This window comes from Marmota marmota, unplaced genomic scaffold (assembly GCF_001458135.2).
Source record: "Marmota marmota marmota unplaced genomic scaffold, marMar, whole genome shotgun sequence".
Taxonomy (NCBI): domain Eukaryota; kingdom Metazoa; phylum Chordata; class Mammalia; order Rodentia; family Sciuridae; genus Marmota; species Marmota marmota.
Genome location: NW_025999853.1, coordinates 38,440,698 through 38,457,370, shown reverse-complemented (window position 1 = coordinate 38,457,370; position 16,673 = coordinate 38,440,698). Strand labels below are relative to the sequence as shown.

Sequence of the window (16,673 nt, the reverse complement as noted above, 5' to 3'; positions counted from 1 at the left end):
AGCTGACTTCTCTTTTCTCTTCAGGTCTTCCATGTTTAGTTCTCTGCCATTCACCCCCATGGTGCTAATTGTATCTGTATTTATCTGATAAATCTGGTTCATTAACCCAGATCTGTTTGCCTCAATTCCGCTGGGGCAGGGGCCATGCCTAACTTCTTTACCTTCATATTCCTGTGCTAGCACATGCCAAAGACTATGTTAGGCATTCAAATAAATGTTTAAAAAGAAAAGAAAGAAATGAATCTACAGAGAAACAAGAATTTCATAAATTATTCTTTGGGATATACCACTTAACTTTGTGGCTCTCAGTTTTGACTTTCAGCCAACACACAACATTAACCATGACCTTGAGAGGAAAGAATCACCATAGCCAATCTACTTTACTCAGCCCTTGCTTATCTCTGGGGACATCTACAGTCATGGCAATGACCCTGAACAAAACTCTGAGCACTAAACTCTTGAAATGTATACTAATTCATATTTTTTTTGTACCCCAAGACAGTGGGTCAGGATGTACCAAGCCAAAAGCTCTGTTCAAAGTAAGCATGATGCATCATTTCATGTGCACCTGGTACCCAGTTAGGAGTCTGCACTCTGGCTGGTCACATGGATATGTGACCAGTTCCTTTGTAGAACTTTGAACTCCCAAGACTCAAGTGGGCTTCCCTAGGTGAGACATTTTGCATGTGTCTCTGCAGTTCATAGAAACACGTATCCCCAAGAAAAATGTGGGACAGATCCTTACAGAGGGAGAACAAGAAGCCTACACTGCCCCCTCTAGTTTCTGACATTGTGCATCTTTAGCCTCTTGTTCTTGCACTGTATCCTTTGCTGTGCTCAGTCTTGAGTATAACTTTATGTTGAGTTGTCCTTCCAGCAGATCACTAGTGGTGGTTGTGAAACGCCTGAAACATCCTCCTTGAGCTACTCCCTCTCCAGGGATACCGCTCCCTGTTCTCCTCCTACTTCATTGCCAATTTCATTTCCACCTTTTCTTAGTTAGATTATTTTATAGTTGCATGGGTTTCAATACCATCTATATGTTGATGGTTCCCAAGTTCATTTCTACCCCCATACTCCACTTATATACCCAACTGCCTACTGAACATCCCAACTGGATATCAATTAAAGATTTCAAAATTTTAAGAAAACCATCCAGATCAGAGCTCTTGTTTTTACCCCATCTGTGTCCTTTTCTGGTTTCTCCACCTTGGTTAACAATACTTTATAGACTGAGCTTCCAAAACATAAAACCTAAGAAACATCTTTGACTTTTTTTTTTTTTTTAAATGTGGTGCTGGGGATTGAATCCAGGGCCTCACGTGTGCGAGGCAAGCACTTCTACAACTGAGCGACACCCCCAGCCATCTTTGATTTTTCTGTTTTCCTCACACTCATCTCCTTCTGAATCTAATCCATGATCCAACATGATTGGTTCTATTTCCAGAACAAATCTCTAATCTCTCTGTTTCTCTCCATTTCTAATACAACATTTTAATCCAAATCACCATCATCAACATTTGCCTGGACTTCCATAATTGGATTATTCTCCCTGCTTCTATACTTGTCCATTTTTAATGAATTCTCTGTTTAGCAGTCAAAAAAAATTTTTTTAAACCTATGGCATCATTCTCTGCCTAAAATACTTTGATGGTTTCCCATTATTTTCAAAATTCAAACTTTCATGTTAGAGTTGGATTTTAAGGCTCTCTATGACTTGTCCCCTGAACATTTCTTCAACTTCCTCAGACACCACTCTCCTGGGTGGGCTCACTATGCTCTGGTTATGCTGCCCTCACATCTTTCTGTAGAATACAGCCAACCTACTGCAGTTGAGGCCTCTGTACCTCATGCAATCTGAATTAGGCTGTAAGGACTAGCTCTCTCTCACCCTTCAGATCTCAGCTCAAATCTACCATCTTTTCAGTATCATGGTCTTTCCATGCAACATTCTCTCAAAACAATAACTGCTATGTTCGAGGCACTGAGAATACAGTAGTTCCCCCTTATCTGTGAGGTGGTAATTTATTATAGTACTCTTGCACATCACTATAATTGTGCTTTGGGGTTGTAATTAAGTAACATAAGAGTTAAACACAAGCACAGCAATACCATGACACTTGATTTGATAATGGAGATGGCTACTAAGAGACAACAGGACCCGTAGTACATCCTATGACAAACAAAGGGATGATTCACACCCCATGCTGGACAAAGTGGGACAGCATGAGACTTCATCACACTGTTCAGAGTGGTGTGAACACTTAACGTCACTATGAGACTTATGAATTGTTTACTTCTAGAATTTTCCATTTAGTACCTTCAGACCACGGATGAAGCTGAAACCATGGATACGAAGGGACTCCTACATAGCAATAAACAAGATAAACTCCCTGTCTTCACAGAAGTTATATTCTAGGGGGACTGTTACTCTCCATTAAATTATTTATGTGCTTCATAGCAATTAAAATCTTTATTCACTCTGTTTTTTGTCACTTGTCCCTATTAGCATGTATAAGAAACATCAGTGCAGAGGCTGTTCAGTGCTACAGCCCTAGCCTAATACACAGCCTGGCACAAAAAATGATGTTTACTTCCCTGTAGGATCATTTGACCAAAGAGCTCTATTTTAAATGTTTGAAAGTCTCTGCAACTAACATTGTGCTGTTTGCTGGAACTGTATAGCATGGACTCTGAAAACACATTTTTACATTTAGAAGAACATATTCTTAAAAGGCTAGAATGTTCCCTTCCCAACTCATCTTTGTTTCTTCACATGTAGAAAAGCACTTTCCCGTAATAAAAGATAAACCAACTACGTGCATGCCTATGTTATCTCTATCACAGGAAGGTATTCACCAGAGTCTCCAAGAGTAATATAAAAAAAAAAATATTTTCCCCAATGGAGCAACCTGTATCTGCAATCTAACTCTATGTACATTTGGTATTATTAGTAAGGTGTAAATAAATCTTATTTAAAAATAATGAGAAAACACCTGTGGAATTTCATGTTAAGATGATTATATGTTCCTAAATGTCTCTAGATGTCTTCATTTTTACAGGAGTGCATACCTCACCATGAGAGGATTTGTAAATATTGACTCTCTCTTCTCCTAACACACATTTGGTTAATGTTTGGGGGGCTGAGGGCAAAGGAGGCAGGTAGAACCACCTTAGGCCTGTCAGTGAATAATTCAGTTAGTCCTTCACCCCCTGAAGGACGCTAATTTCTAAGGCCTCCATCTGTGTTTCAGTGACTTATCTTGGAGTGAGTCATAAGTATGGTATTCCAATTCTACCTAAGTTAACGTACTACTTACCATAAAAATGAGTTTTAGTAAAACAGGTTACACTGCAAGAAAACAATTTCATTTCCTGAGAGAATGAAGTCCTTATATACATGTAATTATAAATAGGAGCATATGGGGCCAGGGCTGTAGCTCAGTGGTAGAGGGCTTGCCTAGCATGCATGAGGTGCTGGGTTCCATCCCCAGAACCACATAAAAATAAACAAATAAAATAAAGGTATTGTGTCCATCTACAACTAAAAAAAATTTTTAAAAATAGGAGTATGATAAAGGGATATATATATTCCTAAAACAAAGTACATAAAACATGTACTTTATACTTCTACACTTTATGATAACATATAACTTATCTTTAAACTCCTATGCTTCCTTTAATCAGCATGGAAAACTCTTCCAGTTTGTCCCTTAGAATGCCTATATTATATATCACAAGCACATTAGGACCCAATACAAAGCAGGACAAAGCTGGTCACTGGCTTCCAGACAGAGCTATGGGAGGATGCTCAGGAAGAGGAGTACCAGAAGATTCTGACAGCTCCAGGGAATATAAAAAAACCTTCTGCTCCAAAAATATGGTATTAACCTAAATTTCTCCTGTTTGTAGTCATAAACATACCTGTGCATTTTTAAGGAAAGGAGTCTCAGTTACTCGTTTGGACACTTATCAGTTCATGTGACCTTAGTTGTAATCTTTCAATTTGGTTCTGTTTTAATAGAGAATTTCCTATCCGGAAAGTTTAAAAACTGGATAAGCAACTAATGGAAAGATCTTTATTTAAACCAACAGAAGGATGATTTAGTTAGCTTCTTCAGAATTCTGGGATAGGATGAAGGCTTTGGCAACACCTTGGCCTCCCCACATGGAGGCTGCCATATCCACCTCTGGATAGCTACTGAGGAAGCAGCTTTTCAAAGTTGATTGCTTTTTTGCTTTTTTTTTTTTTTGGATGCAATGGGGATTAAGCCCTCCAGTTGAGACTGATAAAGGTATGTATGTGAAGGTTCATGTCATGGATCAGGACATTTGTACTTTTAAAACATCTGACAAGAAGCAGTCCTCAGAAAACAGAGATGAGGACAGGCACAGCAGCAAATACCTGAGATCCCAGTGACTTGGGAGGCTGAGGCAGGAGGATCACAAGTTAGAGGTCAGGCTGGGCAACTTAGTTATTCCCTCAGTAATTTAATAAGACCCTGTCTCAAAATACAAAGTAAAAAGGACTGGGGATATAGCTCAGTGGCACCCCGGGTTCAATCCCCAGTATCAAAAGGAAAAAAAAAAAGATAGAAAGAAAAGAAAAAGAAAGAAGGAAAACAGAGATGAGAAAAATCTTTTTTAATGTGCAACTTATGTTTTATTTTAACACAAACTCAAATTAGGCCTTACTAGCCTCTTAGCAAACTGCTGTTATATTTAATTGCTAGGGAGGCAGAAAGAATGTCAATTACTTTAAATCACTAGATATAAAAATTTGATTAGATTTAATTTCTTTCCCCAAATACATGTTGGTATTTGATATAACCTTTAAAAACATTTCAATTTAAAGATTCTTTCCAACTTTCTTTGTGATCTCAGAGAAGAGGACATTCTAAATAAGAAAACTGAAAGGAGAAAACAGAGCTAATGGTAGTTATCACCTCTCAACTTCAGATACAGTTGTCACCAATGTTATTGACACACATGTTCGTGGATTAAGAACAGAAATAAGCACCTTTTGGATGTTGGCTACATTAACTTGAAGTGGATCCTTATCAGCTCTGTTTGTGATTTTAGATTGATAGTTCTTAACCCTAAAGACAATGCCTCTTTTTTTGTGCATCCAATATTCTGTAACTTCCACTTTACCACTGCTAGTATATGATTCACAGAAAGCATAACACATTTATTTACACACTATTTAGAAGATTAACATAATGTTAAAACTATATATAGAGAGCAATTTACATAAAATATAGCATCAGAATGTAAAAATCTGGGGATGACTCCACCAGAGACATAATGAGAAAGTCAGATGCTTATATTTCCATCAAGAGTCACAGTAAAGGCATAGATCACAAATGAAGATTGGTTTAATTCTGAACAATGGCATCAATATTTTCAGAACATAAAATATCTCAAAATCAAGTTAAGAGCAAACAAATGTAATTTTCCCTCAGGTTACATACAGTTATATTTCTGGAAAGTTCAATATTTATATAAACTGTTTCATGTGTGTGAACAAAACAGCTCGGTTTTAGGTCTTTCACCTAAATCCCCCCCTAGGGGGCGGTACTGCCCTTGATGAGATGCTCCATTCTTAGCTCAATATCTTAAACTCAACATGGCAGTCAGGTTGGGGGAGTGAAATACTTGTACAAATAGACAGTTTCTCCTTTTGCTTCATAATCAAAGAGCTTTTTCACATGGAACAGGAGGGGAGAGAGAATCCCAACTCTACACCAAAAGAGGAAATTCAAACTACTTTGAATTTATTGAGAAGGGACCACAGAATTCCATGGGAGAATATCAGCACAAAAAGAACATTTAATACAGACCCTTTCTCAGGGGTGATGGGGTACAGATGGAGGAGCAGGAGACAAGTCAAGGGTTACAAGAACAGAGAAAAACATAGCCGGAGAAACTTTACAGCAAAGGGGCTTAAGGATTCAGTCTTTGTCACGAGATGGGCTGTAGTTCCAGTCCAATCTCTGTGACCTACTAACAATAGATAATTTATTTAATCTCAGTTCTTTACATATATATTAGGGTGATAATAATGGTATTTCATACTATTGTTAGGATGACTGTAACATGTAAAGCACAAGGGAAAAAAGTAAAATTCACTTAATGCTGGCTGTCACCATTATTTCACAAAAGCTTCAAACGTTACTTGGCTTTAGAGCATTGCCGTTTAGAGAGATTTAAAATTTGGAATAAAAATCTGTTAGATGTCTCAGGGGCTTTATATTTCATATCAGAAAAGAAAGGTTTGATAACCTTATATAACTTCACAACACAAACAGGTATATTATGACTGAGATTCCTAGATTTTAATGGTTTTCTTAATATTTGCATTACATTAAGCATTTTCTACAGGATCTCAAGAAATTGGTATTAGGACCATATCTGGGAAATGAGCAGAGTATGACAGAAAACCAAGAATTGTACCTAAATTTTATATATAGCGTGACTTTTTGAGGGTAAACCACTAGCTAAAATCTAGTTAAGAGCCAGAGACTTTGAAAGATCTGTGTATGTGAACACAGTAAATGCCTTTTAGGGGCAAGAATCTAAGTCAATTCTAGGGAGATTTCTGAACAGCTGAGACAGTGTGTAGACTCCTAGAAGAGAAATTCAATAATTGGCTGTTGAATGAATGGGAAAGGGAACATTCTTGGAGAAAGAAGCATGAAAAATGCATTCTCCCTTATACTATAAACCTAACAGCAAAAAGTAATCTTTCACATCACTAATAACAAAATTAGATATTACAACTAGAATGCTAGTTTTATTGAGCATATAACTAGTGTAAGTTTTAGAAGTTTTATATTTCTCCTGAATTTCCTGAGAGATTACAAATCAATACAATCTTTTTAGAGGAATTTGGTATATGCATCAAATTCCTAAAACTGCTTTAAACTCAATATTTTCCTTTTAGAACTATTGCAACAATGAAAATATTAACAGCAGGTGTCACATAACACTTGCTATGTCCTGAACATTGCTCTAAAGGCTCAGGGTCACACAGCTCAAAGCTAAGTATCTAGAACTTGGGCACGGTGGTTCCAAAGCTGGTACTCAGACAACTTCTGCTGTTTTATATAGGAGGATGTTCACCACAGCATTGCTCAACACAGGAAACGTTTAGAAACAAACAAAATGTAATGTAACCATCTCCATTGGTAGCAGGTTGTTTCTCTGAAGCTTGGAAGACTGGCAGACCTAAGTGTGAATCTTCCCCCTAAATCTTATTAGCTGTGTCAGGTTCAGCAGGTTAATTAATTTCTCCAGGCCTCATTTGACAAGTCTGAAAATGAGGATAATGCCTGATTTGAGTTGTTGAGATTGAAATGATCTATTAAACACCTAATGCACGAAAAGCACAGGATAACAAAGATTGTTATCACTTATCCCTTTCCCTTATTCTTCCTTAATCAGATAAAATGAAGATTAGACCTAGCAGGAGTCAAGACAAGATTCTTATAAAAGAGATGGGAGGAAATCTCATTTCACATGTAGCGCAGCAGCTTTCTCCTGGCAATCTATTGAAAGTCAACCCTCAAAACAAGTTTATGAGAGAGGAGAAAAAAAAAAAAAAACTAGTCCTAAGCAGAGTTTTGAGTGTGTGTGGAGAGCCTAGTCTGAGAAATTCATCATAATTACATTTGTATTTGAAAGGGGAGGCTACCTGATGGCAGGGAACAGACCGCTTTCCTTGCTTCCCACCACTTTTGTTCAGCAAATATTCAATCCATTAAATAATCAGATAAAGACGACTGATTATATTACAGGCATTCTGCTAAACAGAGGAGTTGATAATAAAAAAGTGGGTGCTCCCGTGGATGGATGGATGAATGAATGAATGAATGAATGAATTGATGAACAATGTACCTTTTCTGATTTTTCTCAACTTAGTCATCAGTCTCTTTCTTGAGCTGCTTCTCTTGCTTCATTTAAGATTTTATTTACAATGTCACCAGGTAGAGAGAATTCCTCCAAAAAGTTAAAAAACATGGTCCATCTACTCCGACCAAATCTAGGCAAAAAGACTAAGTGTGCTCAACTTGTGTATGGGTTTCAAAATTTCCAAAATGAAAGGTGGAAAAAAAAATCACCAATTAGAATAGAAGGCAATTATCATGTATCATGTAACCATATATAGATGGTTTTCTATCATCATTGTTTATAAGAGATAATCAGAAATCACACTGATGCCCTTAATGGGTAAATGACTAAAAAAATTCACACCATTAAAAAGATAAGATACTACAGAACAACTATTTCACATCTACAGACCTTGTCAATTCCTGGAAATACATTAATGAAATCATGGGAAATGGGGGAAAAGGCAGAATATGATCCATAGTTATAGCAATAAAAGTATGTGTAATAGGTTTTTTTTTTTTTTGAGAGAGAATTTTAATATTTATTTTTTAGTTTTCGGCAGACACAACATCTTTGTTTGTATGTGGTGCTGAGGATCGAACCCGGGCCGCACGCATGCCAGGCGAGCGCGCTACCACTTGAGCCACATCCTCAGCCCTGTAATAGGTTTTACAAACACAAAAAATGTACTTGGCCAGGTAAGACTATTACTTTCTCTTCTGGGTATGGTTGTCCATTTTAATAATAAAAACAAATGACACATATAGTAAATTGCATTTGCTCACAAACTTATACTACACCAGAAGATAGAATGAAAAAACACAACAAAGGAACATCATCTCAACTGCCACGTTAATATGCCAACACTTTGGCAACTGACTCATGGATCACTTGAAACCTAATGGCAGATTTGGGATTTTTCTTAATCCGAATAATTATTCTGAGCAACATATATAAACATTTGACTGCTAGTGTCGATTTTATTCTTACATGATAACCCCTCCAGTCTTTAACCACACGAGTGCCTACAAGGTAAACAAAAATTAAGCCTGTTGGCTTTCCACCATTCCTGTGGTTTGATTTCTTGATGGATAGATCAGAATGGCTGGTTCACATTTGGAAAGGGTTCCTAACAGTCTTTCACAAGCACTTTGTGTTTGAAAATTTAAAAACTTACTAATTCATTTAGTACTTAAAAAATAACAACACCCTCATCATTTAGTGGTTTAAATGATGACTGAACAATAACTCAAATTAGTTGTGCTCTATATTTCCTTTATTAACATAATTAGCAATCTTAGATCTTTTTAAATTGTTTTACTCTAGCCTGAGGCGGAAATGGTTTCAAAAGATTAAATACATATGCTGATTCAAGATATGATTTCTCATACATCCAGCCTCTATAATTTTGGATTATAGAGCAATATAGTGTAATTTTGGCACCAACTCTTTGGCAATGCTGTTTAAAAATATAGGTACTAGTACACACAACCAAGGATTTTTATTCTGCATTGCATGTTAATACTTTTTCTTTAATATGAGAACCATGACTTCAATTTTTTTGGGAAAATAATTACTTAAGAATATGGTAATTAAGGGCTGGGGCTGGGGCTCAGCAGTAGAATGCTTGCCTAGCATGTGTAAGGCCCTGGGTTCGATCCTCAGCACCACATACAAATAAATAAAATAAAGATATGTGTCCACCTAATGTGTATGTGTATATATATATATATATATATATATATATATATATATATATACACACACACACACACACACACACACACACACACATTCCTAACTGACTAAAAAATTCAGAGCTAAAATCCAGATAGCATTTGAACACACCTTACAGAGTTGGGATCTGTATAAGCCTTAAAAAACTTTTAACTAAAGAATTTAAGTTTTCTGGTAATCTCTTTGGGGGCATCAATGTAACAAAAGATTAGAAAATAACATCTCATAAAATTACTTGTCTTGTCCAGAAGTTAGTTCAGGCTATAAAATCCACATCATCTGGGTGAGTTTCAACAAAAAATTTAATCTTTTTCTATGAATTCGAATTTGCTGTTTACAAAAAAAATGAAACTACATATACTTTCTAAATGAAAACGAGAAAACAAATGAAAATGCTAGGAAGAGTTCAGTCACTGCTAACAGTTATTATCTAGCAATTGTCTTCCTCAAATGGATACATTTTAAATACAGCCTATAGTCAAAGAACCACCTTTTTTTTTTGGCAGAACTTTAAGCCATAGGGCTAATTATACATAAGATAGAAATCTCATCAATAAACTGCACTAATTTACTTTAAGAGATTTGAAGAAATAGTCCTAACAGTCCAAATCATATTTAAAGAAGCCAACAAGAAGGAAAACTGGGATGAATAAACGGACTCCTGTGGGGGACGTTTTATCCTGAAAAGGACCTAAGACCCATATATAAATAAGACCCATATCCTAGATATCCTAGATAAACCACGTCTGAATGATTCAAAACAACGTGGCACCAAAAATGCAAAGGACTCAGTGACTCTAAATTACAATAAAGAAGCTCAGTAACATTCAGTTCTTCCCACTACTCCACCGACAAAACAAATCAAAAAACGAAACCAGAAACCCACCAACTTGCAAGGCACTGGTTTACCTGTTTGGAGCCCATCAGAGTAACTTCGTAGAGAGGGGACAGAAAGGGGAGGCATATTTAATGAATAAAAGGGAGGGCTGAGGGTTTGGGAAAGTGTGCAGGAGACGAGTCATACCTTTCACAGACTTCCCAATACTGTGTAAGTAAGTGATAGAACTGTAGTTTTGGGCAACGCTCTTCAAAAACGCTTCCATCCCTTCCTGGTGGTGGTAGCTGAAATCCAGCGCAGCTACCAAAGGCAGCAGAAGCCCTAGCCACAGGCACGCGAAGTCCATGTTCTAGAGATGAATAAGAATAAAGCTGAGAACAGATGAAGAGCCCGGCTCAGCCTCCTACTCTCAGGGTCTCCCGACACGCTCCCTGCTTCCTAGGGAGATAAAAGTTGGAAGCAACGCCCTCGGGCTTAGCAGTGCAACCAGCGACCGGGAGCACAGACAGCCCCCAGCTGCCTTCCACCCAATCGGCCGCCCCTCCCGATCCTCCTCCAGGCGTCTCCACCTCCCGCCGCCGTCCAGCAGCTGCAGCAGCTGCGCTCAGCCCCGCGCGCCGTGTCTCACCAGGGCTCAGGCGCACGTCTCCAGCCGCCCGCGGTGGCCGGCGGGGCCCGAAGTTATAGCGCGGTCAGGGGGCGGTCGCACCCGGGACCCGCCCCCGGACGTCCCTCCGGCCCACTTGGGCGCCGCGCAGGTCTCTCCTGGGCGGGGCCTGGGCGCCTTCGCACCTCGGAGAGCGGGTTCCCGAACCTCTCGGGCTTTTAAGGTGCGGCGACTTGCGCAGGTGGGCGTCGGAGGGCAGCTGGAAACCCAGCCCCGGCTCGCGGACTTGCCCTTTCCCGCGCCAGGGCTGGAAGTATGCCCGGACCTCGGCCATGGCTGTGCCCCAGGGCAGGTCCCAGGGCGCTCCATCGAGTGTAGACGGCTGTGCCGTTTCCCTGCGGTTAGCGGCGCTTGGCCCACCTGGAGTAGGGACCGCGGCCGGAAATCGCGCCAGGCTCTCCAGCCCCGTTCTGCAAGTGCCTGGACTGTAAAAAGGAAGAACGAGTTTGTATGTGTGTGGGAGTTTGAAGTGCCATCAAGTGTGGAATACAGAAGTTTCCGACAAATTTATTTGGATGGGATCTGACCAAATCAGAGTTAAGTTTAAAACGCGCATTGAAAAATATAGAGCCATTGTCACAAATCTGACTCCCCTGTATTCCTTAGGCTGTTTTCAGTTCTCTCTTTCTAAAAACTCTGCTTTCTAGAAGGATGGGGGGATGATCTATTTGCACCAAGGAACCTGAGAGGTGGTTTGTGGCAGGGGCCACAGACTTCACAATCTATCTGATGGATCTTAGGAGCCCTGTCAGGGTATTATGGACATGTGGAAGGGTCAGGGGAATGCAGAAAGTTTGAAAGCCACTGATTTGAGATAACGTTCCTCTCTGAGAGGTTAAAATAAAGATCCTAGGGTCCCACCTCAATTGGATGAGCAGAATGTCTCTTGGGGAGGCTTAAGAAACGATAATTTAAGACAGTCATGAGTGAGTCCAATGTGCCTTCCAGAGTTGAGTACTGCCAGAGTGATTGCCTGGCCCTTTGTTGCAGATAAAGATGCTGTTCCTGGAACTGAGCTCTAGGGAATCCCTGAGCTCCCCTGGGACTCTGCTGAGGCAACACAAGTAGTTTTAAGAACTAAAACCATGGAGTCTCAGGCTGGTACAGGTCCTTGCTCTGACACCTCAGTTGCATTGTCAACTCACTGTGTCTTGGTTTCCTGGTCTGTAAAATGGAAATTGTAATTACCTAAATAAGGTTGGCAGGCCCATTGTAAAAATAGAGGTGTTTATTAAATAAATAATCCAGTTTAGTTCATAAATCTTTAAAGGTAATTTTCTTTTTTAAAAGTAATTTTCTAATTGTTGGAAAAATCTTTATATGACACTGTTTTTGAGTGGACTTTTTGGGATATGCAGTACTTACTATGTAAGTACTTATGACTTTCACCAGATGATTTGAAGAAGTTCCCTTTTCATTGTTCATTGACTAAGAGCCCTGAGAGGGGGAATAGGTCTTGAGGAGATTAGTTATTTAGGCAAAGTTACTATAAAGAATGGGAAAGGGAAGTGGCTGGGAACAAAGGGAAGGGTTGCTGATGGACTTTAGAAATCATACTTTTATAACAGAAGGAAGTGGAACCTTTGTGACTTGCTGTGACTAGCAACTAGGAGAAATGATGGCTTCACTGGGGTAGAGAGTGCCAGAATTGTTGTTCCAGAAAAACAAAGGGGTGAATTAGAGTTGAAATTGCTGCCCTTGGGTTGCACATAATAGGTAGAAAGGGAAGCAAATTCAGAGACAGACAAAGAATGGAATAAGGAAAACAGAAGATTGAGGTCTGAAGATTTAGGACCTTGTGACCCAAACTGGGGTCCAGGGATATCGACAGTACCTTGTTGGAAATGCAAAAATCTCTTTTTTCCCTTCCAAGCCTGCATCTTCAAAAGATTTTTCAGAAGATGCATCCATACAGTTAAGATGCTCTTATCTAGATATTAAGGGAAAAGGAAATAGAAAAAAAAAAAAAGGTTCAATGTCAGAGTGTGGAAGACCAATAGAGTAAAAGGCCAATAGAGTAAAACGTAAGTTTAAGATTTCAGAGGTGATCATTCTAAATATTACACCATTAAAGGTAAAACCATAACAAAAGGCTAATAATCTGACAACATAAAAATGTATGCTTTCTGCACAGGAAAACACAGCATGAAAGTTACAAGAAAATAAATTGAAGGACGAAATTAATAGCTCTTAAAAATCAAGAATGGGCAAAGGATATTAATAGTTCATAAGTGCAGTAATATAAATAGCCAATAAACATAGTAAAAGTTATCAACCTTGATAGCAATTAAAGAATTGCAAATTGAAAGGGCAAAGTAATATTTTGTTTTGATTTATTACTAAGAATGATTAAAAAGATTGATAATACCTAGATTTATGGGATCAGGGTGTTATGGTTTAGATGTGGTATCCCCCAAAAGCTCATGTGTGAGACAATGCAAGAAGATTTGGAGGAGAAATGATTGGGTCATAGCTTTAACTTAATCAGTGAATTAATCTCTGATGGGATTAACTGAAGTGGTAGAGTGTGGCTAGAGGAGATGGAAAGTGAGGTGTGGCTTTGGGGTATATAAATTTTCTGGTGAGTGGAGTCTCTCTGCTTCTTGATCATGGTGATATGAGCTGCTTCCCTCTGCCACACATGCTACCATGATGTTCAGCCTCACCTTGAGCCCTGAGAAATGGAGCCAGCCTTCTATGGACTAAGACCTCTGAAACCATGAGCCCTCAAATAAACTCTTCCTCCTCTGTAGTGATGGCCAGATCCTTTAGTCACAGTATTGAAAAAGCTGACTAAAACAGGAGAAATGACATTTACTTCTTTCAGTGGTACTGTAAATTGATACAGTCTTTCTGGTGGGCAATCTGGGAATAGACATAAAAATTTTAAATGTCCTATTCTTTAGTAAGAATAGGTTATAGAAATCATTGAAAGATGTGCTGGGTTTATGCTCTTTATGTCAGGAACTTCAAGTGTTGCTGTTTTAAATTGCAACAAAATAGATAAAAACCTAAAAGTCAAATAGTAGCAGATTGGTTAGATCATTGGTTCTCATTTGGGGAAGTATTGTCCACTGTGAGACATCTGGAGATACTTTCCATTGTCAAGACTTGGGAGAAGGTGCTGCTGATATCTAGTACAGATACAGAGGACAGAGAGGCTACTAAACACCCTACAATGTATAACATTGCTTCCCACAACAAAGAATTATCCAGCCCAAAATGTCAGTCGTCAATGTTGACACATCCTGAGTTAGATAAAAAAAATATATTGTAGCCATATAATACGTTGTTTTTCAGCTGTAGTAATGATGATGTAGAATTGAAAGGAAAATGAGAAAGCAAGAGACGAGTGAGCAAGAAATGAAGGACAGAGACAGGCAGAGATCCACACAAAGATTTATTTGTAAAAGCTGACAAATAAAGGCCATCCCTCTATAGAGAGGAGAGAGGCGCCTGAGATTTTCGGGTGTTCAGCTTTTGTTTGGTAGGGGTTTGAGTTGTAGTTGTGGTGCTATGGGATAGGTTTGTGGGTGCTTGTGGCAGACATAGGTGGGTGGGGAATAGCATGGGATTGGTTTAGGATTATGGTACCATGGGGTAGGTCACTAATGGGGGTGGGGGGAGTTTGGAGAAAGTACAGGAAAGTAAAAACTTATCTCATAAGATGGCTGCTCGAATGTTAAATCAATACCCTATAAGAATGGTATTAATTAACTTGGTAAGATAAATCATTTGGTGACAAAAACAGATAATAAAAGTAAAATGAGTAAGGCTGGGGTTGTGGCTCAGTGGTAGAGCACACACCTAGCACGTGTGAGGTCCTGGGTTTGATCCTCAGCACTATATAAAAATAAACAAATAAAGTAAAGGTATATAGAAAGAAAGTAAAATGAATAGCGGGATCCTATTTAGGTACAGCAGATCAAAAAAATATTCCCAGCATAAAGTTTCAAAAGTTATAAAAATGCTGAGTGTCAATCTTTGGTTTGTAATGTTTTAATTTTCTTTTAAGAAATATTTATGTATTTTCTGAATAGTTTTTCCAATAAATGTTACTTTTTAATAAAAAAAGGAAAGAAAAAGCAATGAAGGCATTTTAATCTAAAAGCAAAGCAGAGCAAAAGCCACAGAACCATTGGAGATGCAAAGTTATGAATGAAGACAGGATCTAAAACATTTGGAAGTGACCCCATTTCTTTTTACTGAAAAAATGGGATATTAGGGTATTGAAAAGTAAGGTGTTGCATTGTTCATTTCTGCTTAAAGACTCTGAAGTTCCCTGAGATAGCAACAGAGGGAAATTCTACAGCCAGAGGCTAAAAATTATCTCTACAGACTTTAACAAGAATGGAAAAAAACAACATAAGTAGGCTTTGTAACTTTCAAACTTTGTTTTCTTTCTTTCGAAAGTGTCACAAGAAATATAAAAGAGATGAAAGGAAATTTAAAAATCTACAAATTTTACTTACTTGGAAACAAAGTCATTTCTAAGATCACATTTAGGGATTAAGTGATCCCCTAATGTTGCACATTTCTTTCTGATTTTTCACTATTAATGGATATAGTGTGTTCATTAACATTCTTTTTTTAAAATTTTTATTGTTGGTTGTTCAAAACATTACATAGTTCTTGATATATCGTATTTCACACTTTGATTCAAGTGGGTTATGAACTCCCATTTTTTCCCGGTATACAGATTGCAGAATCACATCAGTTACACATCCATTGATTTACATATTGCCATACTAGTGTCTGTTGTATTCTGCTGCCTTTCCTATCCTCTACTATCCCCCCTCCTCATTAACATTCTTAGAGATAAATTTTTGAGTACATTTTTATCTTCTTAGGAGCAATTCTTTTTTATTAATTTTTGTTTTAGTTGTAGATAGACACAATATCTTTATTTACTTTTATGTGGTACTGAGGATCAAACCCAATGCCTCACTCGTGCGAGGCAAGCACTCTACCATTGACTTTTAGCCCAGCCCATTAGGAGCAATTCTTTTTTTTTTAATATTTAATTTTTAGTTATAGGTGGACACAATATCTTTATTTTATTTGTATGTGGTGCTGGGGATCAAACATTGTGCCTCACGCATGGTAGGGGAGCACTCTACCTCTGAGCCACAGCCCCAACCCGAGCAATTCTTACATTTGAAATCATTATGTAAAAGAGCATGTACATTTTTTAATGTATATTCTTTAGTTGTAGTTGGACACAATACCTTTATTTTATTTATTTATTTTTATGTGGTGCTGAGGATAGAATCCAGTACCTCACATGTGCTAGCCAAGTACTCCACCACTGAGCATCAACCCCAGTCCCAAGACGTGCATTTTTAAGACTTAAAATATCTGGCCAAAACATACTCCTGTATAATATTCAGATTCTTAACAAATAATTCTCATACAAACCCTGAGTAAACCCAGGTGAAGTTTTTATTTTATTTATAATGAAGAAACCAGAATAAGAAACTGGTTCAAAGAAAAATATGAAACAGTATAAGGAAAAAGAGAATACCATAATTATTCTAA

The 16,673-nt window shown here is 38.2% G+C and overlaps 1 protein-coding gene across 4 annotated transcripts in view; it reads right to left on the bottom strand.

Annotated features, from left to right (window-relative positions):
- Nucleotides 1–11,239, bottom strand: part of Cpm (carboxypeptidase M) — a 67,328-nt gene extending 56,089 nt beyond the window's left edge. For 2 of the 4 annotated variants that reach the window (XM_015483033.2, XM_048805317.1), the window contains exons 1-2: nucleotides 11,097–11,239; nucleotides 10,655–10,817 (exon numbers count right to left, since the gene is read on the bottom strand). In XM_015483033.2, coding sequence (XP_015338519.1) covers nucleotides 10,655–10,814 — 160 coding nt within the window. In that variant the 5' untranslated portion in view covers nucleotides 10,815–10,817; nucleotides 11,097–11,239. Of the gene's footprint in view, nucleotides 1–10,654; nucleotides 10,907–11,037; nucleotides 11,061–11,096 lie in introns of those variants that run through there. The other 2 variants (XM_048805313.1, XM_048805308.1) reach the window with 2 other exon arrangements.
- Between the last annotated feature and the right edge of the window lie 5,434 nt (nucleotides 11,240–16,673).